General features: G+C 42.1%; 2 protein-coding genes across 2 annotated transcripts; both read right to left on the reverse strand.

Annotated features, from left to right (window-relative positions):
* Positions 1-12,796: 12,796 nt before the first annotated feature.
* LOC128278922 (uncharacterized) lies at positions 12,797-14,281 on the reverse strand. Its single transcript, XM_053017645.1, has 6 exons — positions 13,990-14,281; positions 13,725-13,916; positions 13,465-13,656; positions 13,212-13,383; positions 13,074-13,153; positions 12,797-13,005 (listed from the first exon to the last, which is right to left on the reverse strand). The coding sequence occupies exons 1-6, from the start codon at positions 14,279-14,281 to the stop codon at positions 12,797-12,799; spliced, it is 1,137 nt and encodes a 378-aa protein (XP_052873605.1).
* A 220-nt stretch (positions 14,282-14,501) lies between these two features.
* LOC128278923 (uncharacterized) lies at positions 14,502-16,224 on the reverse strand. The gene is made up of 6 exons (XM_053017646.1): positions 15,927-16,224; positions 15,663-15,851; positions 15,316-15,507; positions 15,054-15,225; positions 14,908-14,987; positions 14,502-14,722 (listed from the first exon to the last, which is right to left on the reverse strand). The coding sequence occupies exons 1-6, from the start codon at positions 16,222-16,224 to the stop codon at positions 14,520-14,522; spliced, it is 1,134 nt and encodes a 377-aa protein (XP_052873606.1). The 3' UTR covers positions 14,502-14,519.
* Between the last annotated feature and the right edge of the window lie 2,818 nt (positions 16,225-19,042).

Genomic DNA, 19,042 nt, shown 5'->3' on the forward strand with positions numbered 1-19,042 from the left:
CGGTGTCAAAAATGTTGGCATATTCATCGGTTTTCTCAAAAAAGTTGTCGAAAGCCTTGATCATCTCAAATATCTTTTTTATGCGCAATAAAAATGGAAGCAAGATTGTAAAAAAATACTGTTATGCATCTCATCCAGCGATAAAAAAAACCTCTTAAAAATGGATATCTCCCTTTTTGGCATGCCGCGATCGTAGATGGAATCAATTGCGAGAACCTTTTTCTAAACTAGCGGATTGTGGCCTTGACAAAGCTTCTTTCGTTTCTATTTGCTAAATTCTTAATCGCCTTGGACGATCAACAAACAAATTTGGTCGTAGGTTTATATCCGCCATCGTAGGTGTGGGATGGTGTGATTGAACTGCTCATCGATTCGTACTCGTCTTTGTTGGCAACTATTTTTCTAACATCACAGACTAAATGTTCGGTTAGATGAACTGGTGGATATTTCAGGTATTTTTTAATCTTGTTGGGCTTTGGTTGTGGCGCGCATTTGTCGACGCAACAAATACCTCAAATATACAGCTGCTTTCACGTGAACGAAAACCTGCAAAGCGTGCCAGTTCGGCCATTCGCTGAAAACTGGTTTTTTGCTGTTCAGTTTATTATGGTTTTCTTTTGTTTTGCTCTCACGCTGTGTTGTGTGTGGTGCGTCCCGTTCCGTTGATTGACCTCGGGGCATAATGGCTGGTCATCGTCCTCTTCTCATTGGTGGGTGTGTCGCCGTCAACACACCCTTTCGTCTGGTGAGTGGATCAGGGTGTCGGTAAGATCTGGTGTGGCTACGGCGTACAGCCGGATTGGGTCAAACGGGTTGGTGCCCATTGTAACAGTTTACCATTGGAGGGGTGGTTAGTGTAGATCAGGACGACAGCCACTAACAATTTCCACCGTGATGGCTGTTGTTTTCTGACTTTTGGTTGTTGTCCCATTAAATCTTAAAGATAGATAACATGAACGATGAATTGGTGCATACGAAGTTATTTTGAATTTCGCCAAGGGCTATTTCTACTATTTTCAAAAAGCTTTTGCCCATATTACCGGTCAGTGTCAGTGTCAGTTTCTTTCGGTTTGTGGCGAGCTTACAATGGTCGCGCAGAACTACGAAGCTATTTGTTCCTGTCTCTTTAAGCAACGCATTGATGCTCTTTGCATAGTTAATTATCTGAAACTCACACTGAACATTTCTACTCCGTTCCGAGTGAGTTGAGTGGAAATAATTTCTTTCATTCCTGGCTCATTTAGTTAGGTGCTGCACAACTCTGTATGAGTTGTGGTGCGTAACGCATCGAGTTAGGTTGATGTATGCCCAATGTTGCCGCGATGTACTGATACCACATTCTGAGCCCTCCACCGACACATCGCCACCATCTTCTTCGCCATGGTGAAACACAGTTGGAACGGTAAATCGTTGAATACTCTTCGGTGCTTGTGAGTTACTTTCTTGTGTTGTTGTATTTTCAACACAATAGCGACAGATACAATAGCGGTAACCTGGTTTATCTTTTTTGAAACAGTTTGGCCCACAACCACCAACTTTTAAAGCTACGCTCTAGACCTTGAACCTTAAACAGAAAACATCAGCTAGAGCTAGAGCTAGAGGATCAGGAAACCAGTGGGTGCAATGGATCTCGAGGAAATGATTTGTACTTGCACTTGCAACCGCAGGTGTAGGGACCGTTCAGAACTTATACCAGTACTGCTAAGGTCTCAACTTGATATGCTTGGCTGAACACATGAGAAAGAACAACATATCAGTTTTATCAGTGCAGACACTTATGCAGTGTTAGCAGTTGGAAGGTGGTCAAAGACCTATGTTTCGGCTTACAACCTACTTACACCTCCAATGGATGAGCAACAATATTTTGTTGCACCTTACTGCAGAAATTTACAAAGTGACCATTTTTTATCAAGTAATTATCAGTTCGGTTTGAATTTTTCACAAACAAAGTCAGTGAATTTGTATCCAATCGTACTTAATGCATTGCTTTTGTAGAAGTTGAAACAACGAGTATAATGAAGATAACCCTGTATAGGCCTGATGTAAATTTAACTGTAAAAGCAAAAGGCGTAACACAACAGAGAGTAATTTTAAACGAAAAGTGCTTTAAAAGAAATGTAGTGAAAGCGCGATTTTTGAATTAAGACGGTTGCTTTGCTATTAAAGCAAATCGTGCTCCGATATGTTGAAACGATTTGGTTGAAACAAATAAAAAGCAATTCTTCCGCGTAGCATTGCGATGAGGACATGATGTTCATGATGCGAGAAAGGAAAAAATCGTTAAACCAAGGCAATGGTCTTACAATGGGTACAATAAAGTGATATCATTATTTTTCCTTTGTTGTTTTCCTACCACCAACCCAGTAGTGGAAACAAACAAGCAAATAGCCGCAGAGGGGTGCCACTGTGAGTGAGGTGGAAATTAATTTAAATTCAATATACCGTATTTTTCAATGTATAACGCGCACCTTTTTCCCAAGTTTTTTAGCTCTAAAATCTGGGTGCGCGTTATACAAGGGTAGTAAAAATTTTGTCTCCTCTAAACTTACAAATGTGCCCTTTTAGGTACATTTTTATGGTCGTATTCCGTGGTAAACATCTGTCAATCGTGGTAAACATTGTACCAAAATTGTTCTTTTCTGATCAAATGGAAGGAATAAACCTTTCAAATAAATGTTCAACCAATAAAAAATATTCAGCCGTTTTTGCTTTATAACCAAATGAAATCATGTATCGTTAAAGAAACACCCTGTAGAATGTCTGTTGCAATGTATACGCATTTTATCTTTAGTCTACTTTAGAATATTTATAGAATAATATAGATTTTTTTTAGATTATTTAGCGTAATACATTATTATCATTGGGTATTTGTTGGATATCACATATCTGAAAAATGTACAATAAAAAACTTTTTTTCCAAATTTTTTCTCTTAAAATATGGGTGCGCGTTATACACGGGTGCGCGTTATACATTGAAAAATACGGTAAGTAAGCCATAATTAGCACTTCGGCGCATCAGTAGCTAACACACAGAGGCTTCAAAGAAGATCTCTTTCCAAATTCGTACCTTAGGCTCACACACGAGGCAACCAGTTTTTTCACCACCACCACCACAAGGACCATTAATTTTGCGCCTCTAGTGATGAATGCAATGCCATGTCTTGCTTAGCTTCTAGGAGTTGTTTCGTTTTGTCTCTCCGTTCGACGAAACCTAATAACTGTCTAATTGTTTGCCTATGTATAGTAACTCTATAGAATGTTTTGCCTTGGTTAGCGTTATTAGTAAATTAACAAATCGGTGATGTTTTTGGTTTTTCAATTGAATTATATTAACGTATCAGTAGTAAAAATAACAATTACAGTTTCATTGTTAACATTGTCAAATAACAGTTTTCATTGGTTCGCTATTTTGTTGGAGGAAGGAAGTAGTAAAGAGATTTTCCGATGATTGAACGCTGGTGAGCACTTGATATGGGTGTTCTGATAAGGAAAACGCGATATGCAATGAATTTTTTCGAAAGAAAACTACAACCGAAATAAAAATCGATCAAAAACTGTCCCTTTTGCGATGGAAGTAATTTTATTTCGACCAAATTTGGGTGGACAAATAACCTAAAAACGATTCATCCGTTAAATATGGTAGATGTTTAGATGTGATTGTTTAGATCAGATTGTTTCAGTATCGAGTAGGTGTGCACTGCGGATTGCAAGATAAGAACAGTCATGCTTTCAATATCAAAACAGAAGAAAATTTTGCCCGTAATGGATAGATAAATGAATTGTACATGCCACTAAGGCTCAGTTTGTGTGTACCACGACTAACGAATTATCGCTCTGACTCTTTAGCCGTCTCCTTGTTTAGCGACCTCTAAATGGTGAAACGAAAGTATTTTGCTGCCAACGAGAATGGATGGAACGTGTCGGTCGATGACTAAATTCGTGTCACGATTACGGAAATAATATCTTGGGTGTGTAGATTGTCACTTTCGCCACTGCCTTGTTGGTATTGAAGGGAAATTGTGAAAAGTGAAATCTCTTACTCAGTAAAGCACATTGAAACAATATACCGCAACAAGCTGCTCGCTTCTAACACACCTTTTCGATAAAGTAATGTTGTGAGCAGAACATTCAATCAATTTAGTGGTACTCGTTCATCAACCGCTTTCCAACAACGTACAAGTCCAAAAAGGAATCACACGGAAGTAGGTGTCCAAGTATTTGGGATTGTTAGATCAAACACCTAACGCTTCTAAAATGGACTGGGAAACCGCCCAAAAGAGTGCACCAAAGTGTCGTTTCGAACCAATCGGAAATGTAAATGCGAAGGAGAATAATATCAAAGAGGTGGAAGGATGTAGCAGCAGCATCGTGGGCGCAGCAGATGCATCCGCCGGTGTTTGAAAAATGCAGATAAGCATTATGGGCCACAGAGGACGATGTGTTCAACAGCTGTCCCGGAACAGCTAGAAGACATTCTGGCCTCCACTTCACGCAAGTTATTTCGGACGATTTATGCCATTGTCGTTGTCTAATTTTAGCGGTTCTAGCAGCTGTTTCCTATAACGATGCTAATCTGACAATTGCCACCCAACTTTTTCTGCGGTCGACCTCTTGCTGCATTTTTTAACGAAAAAGGATAACTTACCACTTTTAAATACCACTTGTTTCATGATCGGTTTGTAGCATTCATTGTTGTGTTAACTACTTAGTGCGTCGATGATATGCCATTACTATCCCGTATTGAAATATCAGGTCTAAAAGTGGGAAATGACTTTGAAAATTCAAAGTACGAGGGCCATTCAAAAAGTATCGCGACATTGTATATTATCGTATTATAGTATCGCAGGCACGTATATTCGGTTTTAATTTTTGTATGGCGTTATGTTGTTACTCAATTGTCGCTAATGGTCATTACTTGTACCGGAAGAAGGCATTGACGAAGGTGAAAAAATGATTTTGTGCTTCGAGGATTGGAAAAAATGCTGGTGTTTTGAAGCAAACCAATTAGCCATCCAATTTTAACTTCCTCGTACAAGTGCTGCTCAGCTATTGCCTGTCTCATCGATGAAAATGAATGATGAAGGCGCTAAGTCTGGTAAAAACAGTGGGTAGCAGCTCCCAGCCAAGTGCTTTGATTGGTCCCACCCACCGGACTGACCCATGATTTTTTCGTTTTAGGTTTCTCAAAATGAATCCCCGTTTCATCGCCAATCAGGATCTGATGGAGAAATGACTTTCTTTTGTGCCTGACGAGCAGAATTTCACATACGGTTTTTCGGCTTTTCCTGCTGCCTTTCGTGCACTTCATTTTCCAATCTTCTGGATCCCTTCCAGGTCCTTCAAACGAAGGGACATCGCTTTGTTGACATCGTGTAGCTCCCATAACGACAGACAGAAGCCCATAATGACGATGCAATTATAATGCATTTTGATTATGTAAATAATAACGAGGAAAATGAAAGGAAGATATGTTTCTAGTCTAGATATTCTCAGGGTACCTTTGAAAAAGTGTTAATGGTCGAAACCAAAATGAATGCAATTGTTGCCGATGCCTGCTCGTTTATTAATTCAAGTTTCCATTAATTTCAAGTTCGTTAATTTTCCCTTGTTAGCTTCAACAGTTAGCGATCATGTCGTCCTGTGTCGAATGTTAGTTTCCTCTGTAATGGGTACTTGAAACGGAAAGGGGATACAATTTGTATATAAATTAAACGAAAAAGAATACGAGATAGATACAATCTTGAATTAAACGTGTGCTTTTATTTGTTTTGGCATTTAAAGTCTTCGGTATGCGGTTTCGTTGCTACGATAGTTGAAACAACGCGGTCTTCTTGTAGTTATACATATGAGACCTGCGATTTAAGGAAATAAAACGCAACTGCAACTTGCACTGCTGAGTGATGTTGCACGTGTTTTATGTTTCTCTCGATTCTTAAGGTTCCAGCAAAATCACGGTCGATTGCGCAACAGATAAACCAAAGTGCAACTAACTGCAGTCGCTCTCACCTGTCCGATCTCTCATCGTCAATCTGTGGATTGCAGCAGCAGCACTGTCGTAAAATGTTTCGTCTATACCATTTTTCGTGCTTCTGTTTTGGGCGTATGGGAAACTTGGCGACTGGTGAAGCAAGCCAATCAAGCGCACGACACCAGCTGTAATAAGAAGGGTCTTGGCATTGGTCTCTTGAAACAAGATTAGCGATAGAGAAGCTGCGCCCTGGCCGAGGTATGGTCCCTCAAGCGTGTTACGTGCTATAAGTTGAAGGTACGATTTTCTTTCATTTACACTTTCATTCGTTCGGGATTGCGTCAGGGTGGATCGGAATTAATTGGGTTTCTTTTCGTTACTTTCGATTGTAATTCGATTATGTAAATAGAAACCTTAGTTACTACAGATAAACGTACGATAATAGTCATACGTTTTGTAGTTGTAGTTAGGTTACAAATATCGAATAAAAACCGAACTAATTAATTTGCAGACCAAATATGAAGGGAAATTTTCTTAACAAGCTACTCTCAACGGTTTGGTTGGCTGTTGTTCCATAAATGGGTTTATGTTACCTCCGCTGATAGAACAGTCGGTAACGCTCTTTGCTGTCAAGCAGCTGGCCTGGGTTCGAATCCCGGAATCAGTTGTCACGCAGCCGGCCATGGTTGCAATTCCCGGTACCGGCGTGATAGGGGGTTGGCGCGGGGCTAACAACCCCGCCCGTAAAAATGAACTGTTGCGAATAGCACCAGAGATATTAGCATTGTCTCTGGTCCAGGCTAAGATCGCCAAGCGGTCGTAACGCCAAATAAGAAGAATTACTAGAGAATTCGAGTTTGAATTAATTTCTCCAATTTTCATGGTCGGTACCGTTGGGAAAACATCCAGTAAAATTAAAATAAACTAACCATTCAACTCTCGCAGAAATAACGTCCTGATAGTGAAGACCTCTGATCCCTTATTTGCTAGATTTGGCCGCTTCTGTATCGCATTAAATTTCAAGTAATATGTTTATCTTTGAAATTAAAAATTGTAATTAAGTTTCCATTCTTCGTCGTGGGTAGATCCATAGCACCCAACCAAATTGTGTAGATCGTCACCAACTGTTTGGGTCTTACAGCCATCTTGTCAGTCTTGAAGGTAAAAACTGTAAACACATCGTACGCTTCGCGACAAATTAGAGTACGTCGTGGTCAATTAAGCACGGTAATTTGTAAGTTCATGGTCGCTGCGGACTGAAGCGAGCATCGATTTGGACGGAGCCGAATCACGGCCGTTTGAAATACAGTCTAGGCCTAGGGCAGTCTAGGGCTTAAGGGCGTGTTTTCTGGTTGTCTGGAGAGGATCTGGATTTTTTCTGGGCGGTAAGGTATCCGTGTTCACTCACCATCATCCGACTGAAACTTCCGTAGTAACTCGCGTGCCGTATGGAGTAACACTGACATAGGAAGTCGGTAAGGGGTTACGAAGCATGATTTTGTGTTGTACAAGATGGCCGGGATAAGAAATTCGAACAAGTCTGCTGTCCAGAGTTGCCCAGGGTTCAGGATTGACTGTCTTCAAGTTTGTCAGGAGTGTCGTTTGCCTCTGTTCTAAGATTGCCTCACAAACACGGATCTATATCTGCAACATTCACGGAATGTCTAGGACAGTGGTCTCAAACTCATATTAGCACGTGGGCCGCAGTGGAAAGTAACAGCTAGTCAGCGGGCCGCACCACATAAAACAAATGTTTTTTCATTAAATTTTACGCAGTTTGATTTGGATTTGCAATAAATCGTATCGGAGATGAAGTTGATGCCCCACGTACAAATTACGAAGTTGCATTCGGATTGAAGGGTACGTTATGTAGCGAAACTGATCTGGATGAATTGGGCCAATATGCTAACGAGAAAATGTGGCCTTATTTTTAAACCAAAGTAATGCGCGCTAGGTCTTTTATTAGGACATCTCATAAAAGAGAAATCTGCGGTCTTCATTGTATTCATTACTACCTAGAAAGGTTTGCTAACTGATGCTGATGCTAACTGAAAGCTAGCTACCTGATACCGCTACTCGGCCGAGCTACATCTCTCTGTCCGGTACTAAGATGCTGATTCGCAAGTTTCTTCCGTGTGGCAGATGCTGCTACTATGCATCTTGTGCTATAGTCATGATGTGGATTTTATATTCCATTTCTCGTGTTCCCGTGTGTCCATGAACGGATCTATGGTATCCTGAATTATTTTGTTGCTGGAAGTAGAGGTTGACGATATATTGATATTGCAACTGCACATGGATTAACCATTTGTGTCGGTACATACGGTTTGCTGGAGCATTGATGGCCTATTCATATTAGGTTGGCTAAAAAGAAATCGACGTTTTTCACGATAGATGCTAAAGGCATCCATCGTGAAAAACGTCGATATCTCGTGAAGTATCGATCGTACAGTTTTAAGTTTAGGTTCGTTTTCAAGCTGATACTTTACGAAGTCAACGAAGGAAAAATTCGGTACATTTTACAGTTTTTCTTTGAAAAAGCCAAAAATTCAAGCCAGACTCCCGAAATTGTGCATGGCTTTACGTCTGACATGCATCCTAATCGACCAATGCTGCCAATTCCTGAGCATCAAACTTTTTTAGCTGTCCAGATTGCTCTTGATCTTTCAAGCCAAAATCACCACTTTAAAAACCACGCAAACAACATCTGATACGTTCTCTTAACAAGAGCATGTTCTCCATAAACATCCATTAAAATACGATGGTTTTCGGTAGTAGTTTTCGACCGAAAGCACCGAAAGAAAAATCGGGTCAGTGAAACATAAACTATACCTCATGGCTTATTCTGTTCTTCGGTAAATGTTTTCATAAATACATTTTCGAATTGGCCAGGGTGCTCTTACTTTGTTATGAATCTTTGATTAGCAAAAACCTAGCAACGTACGATAAAGAATACATAGTCCGTAAACAATAACACAAATAAAAACATATTACGCTCAGTCGTTGTAACCATCCAGGCATTATGTTTTACGCATCACCGCCTAGAAAACAAACCATCACCAGGGTGACGGGTGGTTGTAATGTAATCCCTCACGGGCGGAGAGTACTGCATCACGGTTGATAACTATCAGACTATGCTGGTGTGGTGTGGGTCGCGGCCTTTGCAAACTGAGCCAAACGGATAAATAAAACAGCAAATCTTTCCAATAAGCACGGACAAGTAAACAACAGAACAACAGAAGAAATATTGGCAGCGCAGGAAAATCTGTGATCGAAGTCAAGTCCGGCTCATGTAAAGCGTAGAGGAAGTAATGAAAAACCGATAGATTTCACTCACTTTTGTTTGACGTGTTAAGTGACAAACTAACAAGTCGGTCAACAATCGCTAAAGCTAAGCTAAGTGTGAAAAGCTTACTTTGGAATTGAAACTTTTATCTATTTTATTTAGGTTTTATAAATTATTCATTTATTTTTACATCTCTACAAGAGGTTCGTCTATTTTTTATCATTTGGTTACTTTATTAGTAGTATAATACCTGTTGTATGCTCCTGTTTTCCCATATTTTCAAACCCGTTGTAGGTTAATTTAGAACCTCATAAGCTCTTCTTTTATTTCATTTCGATGCACTTCATCAACTCCTGGCAATCAAGGATTATGGCGATTAATGCCTGGCTGGTCCATCCAGTGTTTACATTCCGAATACGGAGCGCAAAATAGCGATTGTGGCTGTCGCTGTATGGCACGTAGCTCCGTCCTGTTGAAAACAAATGTCGTTCAAGTTTTCAGTTTAAATTTCACCGAAGAACTAATCAGCTAACATTTCTCGGTAGCGTACGCCATCGACGGTTACGGCTCCTTCTTCATTTTCGAAGACCGAACCAAATCCACACCCAAACAGTGACTCGTTGTGCATTGGCTTCTCTTGCACGACGTGTGAGGTTTCCGAGCACGACGGGGTTTCCTTTGCACGACGTGGGGAGAATAAAAGTGTCACAAATTGTGTCTGCAATCGTCGTGTCATGCCAAAATATCCTAGATTTGTTTGGCACCTTACTTCGTGTGCCATTATGAGTTTCATGAGATGAGTTGTTCTGCTTGTCGCTGTGCAAGGGTGCCCATGTTCACATATGTTAGTGTTGATGTTTGATAGTGATAGTTTTTTTTATAAGAATCAATTTGTTTTCCGGTCGGATACGTTTGTTCTTGTTAACTATGAGTTAACTGGGCCAAAAGCATGTCATAAAATCTTACTGGTTTGTAACAATCGTCATGACTGATTCTATAACGAGGGTAGTCTTTAGTTTTTGTCGCTTGCCGAACAATTCTTAATCTCTCAGAAACCTTTTTGCTGTTGATCCGTTGCTGATTTGACGTTTGATTCAGTTATCAAAGAATGATTTAATGTTTTACTCTTTCCAAACCTAACGTTATCGATTATTTTGTTTTCTTTTTTCAGATTTTCATGCTAATCGATTCCTGCAACATTCTCCGCCGCGAACAGTATTTCGGGAGAAAATCGCTCAATACGATGTAAACATAGGAAAGTTATGTTTTGTCGCTTAGTCGCGCAGCGGGAGCCATAAATTTGTCTGAAAATGACGTATTAACTGGTGGTCGGTTGAGACAGGACAGTGAGCTAGAGCGCTGGCTAGGCGCTCCCCATAAAAGTGATAACGCCTCCAATTGCAAGAAGAGACGACGGCGTAAAAAAGTGTAATAAGATTTTTGCCTCCTACGCAATACTTCACCGAAGGTGGTGTGATTTGTTTTATTGAGGTAAGTGTATGATGATGTTTGTAGAAAGCCAAACGCTAGATTTTATCATAGCTTAGTGCAATTTCTTATACTCTGTCATAAAATAAAGTGACACAGCACAAGCTTCGCTGAAGGCACAGCTTATTCTATGACAACATTTAAGAAGTTGCAACAAGTTGAGAAAATGGGACCTTTGATGTTGTATTTCTAGGAACATTTATTAAGATCAGTATCAATAGAGCGAGTTTTCTTTTAATTTGATATACCACATGCACAATTTATTCCATGGTGTTTTCATCCGTCTTCGGAACTGTAGTCTAATACTTATGCCTTAAAGTGTTTTCCTTCGATACGGTTCATAGCTAACTTTTGTGTTGTATTGTGTTAAGGCGCTTGCTGGAAGGCATTGTTTTATTTAAATTAGGCAAAGTAATACTCACAAAAACACAGTAATGTAATGTTAAAACAGGAATGTACTCACAAAAGCATTAAACGTCTTTTGTTTACTAGGGGTGTGCATTGAAAATCGGAATGCCGGAATCACACAAAAATGTTTATAAAATTTGAATGCGATTTTCTACATTGTTCAAAGTATGTGCCATTGCTAGCTATACATTTCTCCTATTTCTCTGCTAAATCATGGATTCCCAGAGGAAATAATTCTTCGGTTTTTTAAGTAAACTAATTAGTCTTCCCATTTCGACTTCCTCGTAGAAAACGAAGAGCTGCTCAGCCAATACGTGTCGCATCGATGAAAATGAATGATATTCGGAAAGAACCAAGTCTGGTGAATAACGCGGGGAGGGATAGCAGCTCCTATCCAAGTGATTTGATAGTATCCTGAAACATTTTTGTTTTTTTGGTGCGCCTGGTGCTTGATTCCACGGGCCACCAGGCGTCTCCATTGAAACCCACTAGAATTGCATTTTGGTCGTTTTTCGATCAATGCATGGTTCAAATTGATCATTTGTTGTCAGTAGCGATCGGAATTAACGTTTCCATCAGGTTTTAGGAGCTTGTGAAACACCACACCTTTCTGTCCCATCAGAAAGTCCGTTTTTTGGAGTCCTTCGACGCTTTTTTTTTGTTAAGTCAAAATCGCCATTTTGAATTTTTTTCAACCACTTAAAGCACTGCGATCTTCCAAACACAAGTCCCGACAAGCATTTGGTGCGATTCCGAAGCAGCTTTCTTCAAGAGGAGCAGAAAAATAATAATCCCCGCAAAACGTCATTTTCAGGCACAAAAGTTGACGTAGTTTAACCCTTTAAATGATGGGTTGCAAACCGAAATACATTTTTTTTCGACCTGGACTCATTTACCTGATGTCAAAACAAGGTAATGATGAATGAACAGCAAAACTGGGAAGTCCCAATCGGCAGGTACAGCCATCTTTTTAACATTCCGATTCTCAATGCACACCCCTAGTACTTAAGTAATTAGTGTAACCATAGATTAATGAAGTACAGATCATTATTGTGTTCGCCATTTTCAGAAATATCATACCGAAAAAAATATCAAATAGCTAGATACATTTTCATACAAAACGTATTTGGAAGTCTGGTGGCCCACCAAATGCGAATATGATAGCCTGCAGAAGGAAAAGTTGAATTCAGCTTTGCGATGTAGACCAGTCAGCTATACGAAATGGGTAGCGTAACCTGTCCATGAGCTGGAAGGTTGTGTTTGACCTAAAGGCACCCACATTTAACACACAATACACTAGCAGATTTGCCGAATGTCGACGTTCTTATTGTGTCCGGTTTCGTAAACTAGTAAAATAAACCCCGAGAGACAACAAATATCTATTACGTGCCACTAGTGGAATTCATTTGATGCAAGCTGTTTACTGAACAGACATAAGGTAGACCTAAAGTTTTCTTGTTTGGCCTTCTGTTTGTTTGAAAGGGATCAAGTCTTCTCGTTTGAAAGATATTTGTAAGACTCGGATTCACTGCACATTGCCATAAATTTAACCATTAACAGCGATCTCTTGGATCAATCATCAATCACCCAATGCTATTGCATTCGTTGAAGTGTCTTGCAAGTAGAACAAGACATGGCTGCAACCTCTAGTCCTCATCGTAGAAGGGCGAGTTGTAGATAAACTTGTCACACGCTTCGTTCGGTGCCACGTCGGTGCTCACGACGTATCCATCGCCGTCGACACAGAAGAGCTTTCCGTTCAGGTCCTGCGAGTATTCGTAGTTTCCATTTCCACCACAGGCCAACGTAAACGGTATTCCTTCGTCCCGGTAGATGGTTGCGTCACGTGCACAGTCTGTAAGGAATAACCTCGCTTAAAGCGTGTTCTTTGGTACAAGTTCAATCCCTTCGACTCGTACGTACAACAGTTGACTGACGACAGCATGTTGGAGCGTATCTGAAACGAACCAATCTTCTTGCCATCGCGCCAGGTGCAGTAGACACTGAAAATACCAGCGAATAGTCATTCCCACTGTGATCACCACTAGCGCGGTAACTTACACTCCATTGTCCACCCGAAACAGTCCGTAAGCGCCATCGTAGTCGCAACGTACCTCGTTGAAGGTTACCCCAATGGTCCCGCGCGTGTAGAACTTCTTGAGGATCATTTTCTGGGCGTAGGCAGCACTTTCACATTGCCGCAAGTACGACTCACCGTGCAGTGTACGGTTATCTGTTGGGTTCGAATAAGCTTCGAATTATATGTATCGTGCCGCTAGCACTTTTATATGCATATACTATTTTCGCAACTAACAGCATGGCAATAATGTCCACAAACTCTCGTGAATCACAGTCGTTCCCAGCTGCACGCTTCCGGTAAACTCGTCCGCACACCAACACAGCCCCGAGTCGCACTGCAACTCTTCGTAGTTCCCGTTTTGCGTACAGTGCAGTGTCACATCGAAGCGTCCTTCGTTCTCCAGCTTGTAACGTCTTCGACTGCAGTCTATGTGTAGAGTGTGGTTCCCTCTTCATATTCTGGTTCCTTTGGGCAAGGTCTTTTATTGAGCTTACCGCACGTCATTTGCCCGGTATAGCGGTACCAATCCCAGCCAAAGATTCGTTTTCCATCTTCACTGTAGCAGAAACAGCGCCCAGAAAGACGGTCTCCTCGACACTGCTTGGGCGCGTACGTCCCATCCAGGTTACACTTCGGCACCCAACCGACCAGACTTGTGTCCAGGTGCATTGTGTGCAGACAGGTAGCTGAGGGGACAAAGGTGTGATAGATCCATGACAACAACAACAAAATACTGCACTGTCGACCAGAGATACTCACAGCGATCGTAGATACACTTCCGGCCGCTACATTTCAGCCCGGGAGCGCAGTGACGATCGGGGATGTTGTCGTTGCAGATCGCTAGATACGTGCGGCCACCACGACACCCGGGACAGCACCCGTTAAGCGAACCACCCGAGATGAGGATTTCCCCTTTCGGGCAGTCCTGCTGCCGGAGTGAGGAGACACACCCGAAGGACGACGACTCACATGACGGAGGGTCTACGATGGCATCGTAGTGCGCAGGAAACAGCAAAACTAACGACCACAGAATGGCCTGGACTGTGTTCATGATGATGACGCTCTGGAAGCGTTTAGTAAAGACTGACGAAACGTAACGATACGAGGCTCAAAACGAAAGAAAAGAAACACAGAGACCTTGTGGGCCTTGGTGGGCCAACATTGAAATTGATTTTTCGTGTCAAGTTTTGTGTATCTCGTCGCTGTGTTTGTAACCGCGATAAGATTTACATTGATTCACAAGAATGGCGTATGGGCGGGTTGAACCCCTTTTATTTGGCTCCAATACTTTAAACTATCGCCCCAAATATGAACTGGTCACAGGTTTGCTCGCTGGTAACATTCTCTGCCACCGTAAACCCATCCGGATCCGTACAGAAGTGCTCGGCGTTCCGGAACTGCAATGGAACGTAGTTGCCGTTTGCTTCGCAGGCAAGCTCCATTGGGTGTCGATCGGCCGCCGCTGCGAAAAGCTTCTCGTCGCGTGCGCAGTCTGTAGAAAGGGAAAATGAGTTGACCATATCGTTGCGATTGTTATGTTGCTGAATAGAACGACATGATTTGGGGCGTGAAAGTGAAAGTTCTAACTGTTGCGTTCACGAAAGTTCAGCGTTTTAGACTGTGTCGTGAAGTGTAAAGCGTGGTGCCTACCGTTAGGCGCATTAACCCTTGACTTACTGCAATTGATGGCAGCCATTTTCTGGAGGGACGTTTTATAGGGCACTATTTTTGAACCGTCGCGCCACGTGCAGAAAACTCTGTGAAAAGGAATCGGAAATAGTTTGAAAACGATGCGTGTGGTGTAATTTCGGTACTCTCCGTACTCTTGCCCTTCAATGGTGTATCGGCCATAGCTGCCATCGTAGTCACATGCAATGTTGGTGAACGTTACTCCGTGGTGTCCACGGGTAATGAATTGCTTACGTTGGAGCACTTGCGAAAACATCACACTTTCGCAACGCCGCAGATACTGCGCCCCGTAAACTGTTTCGTTATCTGTGCGTCAAGCAGAGAAATCACCATTCGTAACCATTACCGAGGTGGATCAACTGCTGCACACCCTTCCTAGCCCTCGGAAACACTCACAGCACGGTAACAGGCTCCAAGAGTTTTCCGGAACGGCCCGGGTCCCCGTTTGTTGGACACCGGTGTGTGGATTTACGCACCAACAGACACCCCGATCGCACTGCAATTCCTCGTAGTTCCCGTTCTGGGTGCAATGTAGCGTAACATCAAAACGGCCTTCCGCCTCTAGCTCGGCACGTCGGCGACTGCAAGCTACGGGGCACAGGGTGACAACCAAAGACAGATTTTCATGCTATCATCACACCGCAGCAACAACGTGTCCAAATGTCACGTGCAATAAAAAAAAGAAGTCCTCTGCTGCTGCTCTGACCCTGAGATCAAATGTCTGGTGGGTCTGGTCTACTAACCGCAGGTCATGTTCTGCTCCCGATTACGCCAGTCCCAGCCGAAAATGCGCTCACCGGTAGCGGAATAGCAGAAGCACCGTCCATTAAGCCGATCACCGCGGCATTGCCGCGGAGCGTATCGGCCACGGTTATCGCACTGTGGAACCCAGTTGATATCGGGCGGGACGTGAAACGTCGATAAACAGTCACCTGGCGGGCGAAGGACGTGGGGACGTGGGTTCTAAATTGATTTTATCACACGCCCCAGTTCGCCATGCCACTTACCGACATTCAAACGGCATACATTACCGTGACCGCACACTAATCCCGGTGCGCACGGTAGACTTCCTGGTGGTGGGGCAGAGTGGGGCTCATTGCAGACTGACCCTACGGCGAGTCCTCGAACACAGCCCGGACAGCAACCGCCGAGGTTGGCCTCTGGGGACCAATACTCGTCTGGAGGCGAGCAAGAAATTTGAGCCGGATAAGACAGACAACCGAAAACACTGTCGCAATTGGGTGTAACCAGACTCAAGGCAGCACCTCCCGTTAGCACTAAGAAGACTAGGCATTTTTGTGACATCTTGCCAGGCACCGGTGCCAGAAAGAGCGCAGGCACTGTCTGTAGCAGTAAGCAACGAAGGACTGCTTTGCCCAAGTTGCTATAGTGATTAACTGAAGAGTGATAAGTATGCTGTGCACTAGTGGTAAACTATCCATCTGACTCATCTTGATCAGGAAAAGAAGGCGATGCAATTTTGCTGTGCGTTGTGCGATGCACCATTACAGTCATACGCGGGTCTTACAAATGGAATCAGTACCTCATCAGTGTGCAGTTGTAAAAAGTGTGTTCGTGGCTTCAAGTGCTTCAAAACGCTGTAAACTTGTGCTCCACGGTATCTTACACAAGGGCACAGCGCGTATTGATAACAGATTAATAGAATGATGTCCTAGGTTGTTCATTATATTCGGAGCCTCGATAACAAGGAGCGATGCTACAAGCCTAATTTTTGTTTTGTTATATTGGTACACTCTTCAAATGAACGTATGTGAAGTTTCATTTCAATCGGTCACTTAGTTTTTTTTACAAGCCTTTTAGTATCGACGTCTCACAGTATTTTTTACAATGGAAAAAATCAAGTATCGTGCAGTGATTTCATTTTTATTTTTGGAAGGTTTAAAAGCCAAGGAAAATTATGAACGAATATTAAAAGTGTATAAGGACTCTTTAGCTTTAATTAGGTGGTTAAAAGGCAGTTATGAGTTTAGACGGGGTCGTAGTAGCCTTCAAGACGATCCATGTCAAAAACGTCAAAAAACAGACACAACATCGGAAATCGTAAAACAATACAGGATATCGTAATGGAAAATTGTCGAACCACTGATAGAAATTAAGTACAAGACCCAGCCTACTCCTTGAGCAGTATAACCAATATTTTGACTGAAGTTTTAAATTTCAGAAAGCGGTTTGCAACATGGGTGCCGAATTTGCATTCGAATGCACCTTTCTTGACAACATTTAAAGCGTTTTCGATAAGATAAAGTGGATTTTGTGCATCGAATCATCACTGTGGATGAGACTTGGGTCTATCACTATGATCCTGAATCAAAACGAGAGGTTAAGGAGTGCTGTGAACCTTTTTCTTCAGTTACGAAACGAGTTCGTCCAGAAATTGCCTAAAAAGATGTTAGGATCAGTTTCGTGGGATGCGAATGGAATTTTGTTAGCGGATTACTAGCAAATTGATAAAACAATAAATTTTGATTATTTTTGTAACATTTTAGAGCAACTTAGAGCGAAAATTCGTGAAAAAAGACCCGGTTTGCAGAAGAAAAACAACCTCTTTCATCAGGGCAATGACCCGTGTCACAAGAGCATTTCGAAAATGGCAAAAATGCATGAATTAAAGTTCGAATTGTTGGAGTATCCACCGTATTCACCAGATTTGGCCCTTAGCGACTTCCATATGTTTTCAAACCAAACAAAAATCGTGCGCGGAAAGCGTTTTTTAACCAAATGATGACGTCATAGCAGCTGTAAAATTTATTTTGACATATCGACATATCGACTAAATGGCTTGTAAAAAAAAACTAAGGGACCGATTGAAATGAAACTTCACATACTTTCTTTTGAAGAGTGTACAAATATAACAAAAAAAATTCAAGCTCGTAGCAGCGCTCTTTGGTATCGACCCGCAAAACTTAGTAAACAACCTAGTACAAGGGCACAGCGCGTATTGATAACAGATTAATAGAATGATGTATAAATAATAGGCTTGCATTTCTTCGGTAGAAATGTCTTGTTACTGAGAAATGATTCGAGAAACTCGGAACTTCGACATGGAATGCCTAATGTTATATTCTGTAAGTATGTAGTTTCTAATTGTAGACATCATACTTCAATACGATTGAACCCAAACGTTATTTGGGCATTCCATCCTAACTATTGTAATTGCACCGTTATCTGTTTCGATTTATCGAAGGCGGAAGTGAACCGCCGAACAGAAAAGGGGGCTTAACCAACCCATCGTGTTCCCCCGTTATCGTGCCGATTTCTTTGTCCTTTGTTTGTTGTTGTGGCATTTTCTTTTTCCATTCAGAAGCTCTACGGGTGGAACGACAGACGGGTGGCAAAATTTATGACATCACACTCCTTTCGGTGTGCGTATCACACTTACCTACTGCTGTCGTTCAAGAGCTTCGCCGCACAGAGAGCCTCAGCTTTTATCACTACCGCTGCTTATCACCGCAGCAGCGCAGACTATGATCGCCAGACGATGGTTTGTTATTTTAAGGCGAGGCGAGGCGATTGTGTCCATCAGCTGCCCTGTGCCGGTACCACCATCACGCTACACGCTGTTGTTATTGCGTTGAACAACGAGACGTTTCGGACGAGATCTCTTCACGTTCCGGATGTAAACCTCTCGAATTTGCCTCGTACAGAAGGTTGCTCATAATTACTGATAACGCCGAATGTGTCTACCGCCAATCGATTGTGAGGATTCTTTTCTAAAATACGCCACGATGGCGCGATTGTGTTCGTGTGTGTGTGTGGGTGAAACCATTGAAAGGTTGGCGCGCTATCTCGTGTACGACTAGCAAAAATCCTAAGGCACGCATAGAAGAGCTAGAAGTTGGCCTGTATGGTTGGGGACGTGTTTTGCTAACTAGTTCACGGTCATAAAGCGGTTCAGCATACGGAGACGGCAAACAGTTTGGCTATTGATTCATTGTGTGCTGTTCGTGTAGAGAATTAGAGAGCTTGGTAGTGTTTAATATGTGCTTCAAAATGGTTTGTTTTCGGGTTTCTTCTCTTCATGACCAATTTTGCTCGTTTTCCTAAACTTCTTTCCGTGTTTGTTCCCTTTTTTCTCCGTAGAATCAACGAGTGCTCCGACATT

Source organism: Anopheles cruzii, chromosome 2, assembly GCF_943734635.1.
Source record: "Anopheles cruzii chromosome 2, idAnoCruzAS_RS32_06, whole genome shotgun sequence".
In the NCBI taxonomy this organism is placed as follows: Eukaryota; Metazoa; Arthropoda; class Insecta; order Diptera; family Culicidae; genus Anopheles; species Anopheles cruzii.

Bases quoted from the DNA above. Each gene is read 5' to 3' on its own strand.
- LOC128278922 (XM_053017645.1), bottom strand. From the start codon at position 14,281: ATGAACACAGTCCAGGCCATTCTGTGGTCGTTAGTTTTGCTGTTTCCT. The intron at 13,384-13,464 runs GTTAGTTGCGAA...CGAACCCAACAG, and splicing joins GTGGACATTATTGCCATGCT to ATAACCGTACACTGCACGGT. The intron at 13,006-13,073 runs GTACGTACGAGT...TATTCCTTACAG, and splicing joins GCTGTCGTCAGTCAACTGTT to ACTGTGCACGTGACGCAACC.
- LOC128278923 (XM_053017646.1), bottom strand. From the start codon at position 16,224: ATGTCACAAAAATGCCTAGTCTTCTTAGTGCTAACGGGAGGTGCTGCC. The intron at 15,508-15,662 runs GTTAGTAGACCA...TGTGCCCCGTAG, and splicing joins GGAGCAGAACATGACCTGCG to CTTGCAGTCGCCGACGTGCC. The intron at 15,226-15,315 runs GTGAGTGTTTCC...CTTGACGCACAG, and splicing joins TTGGAGCCTGTTACCGTGCT to ATAACGAAACAGTTTACGGG.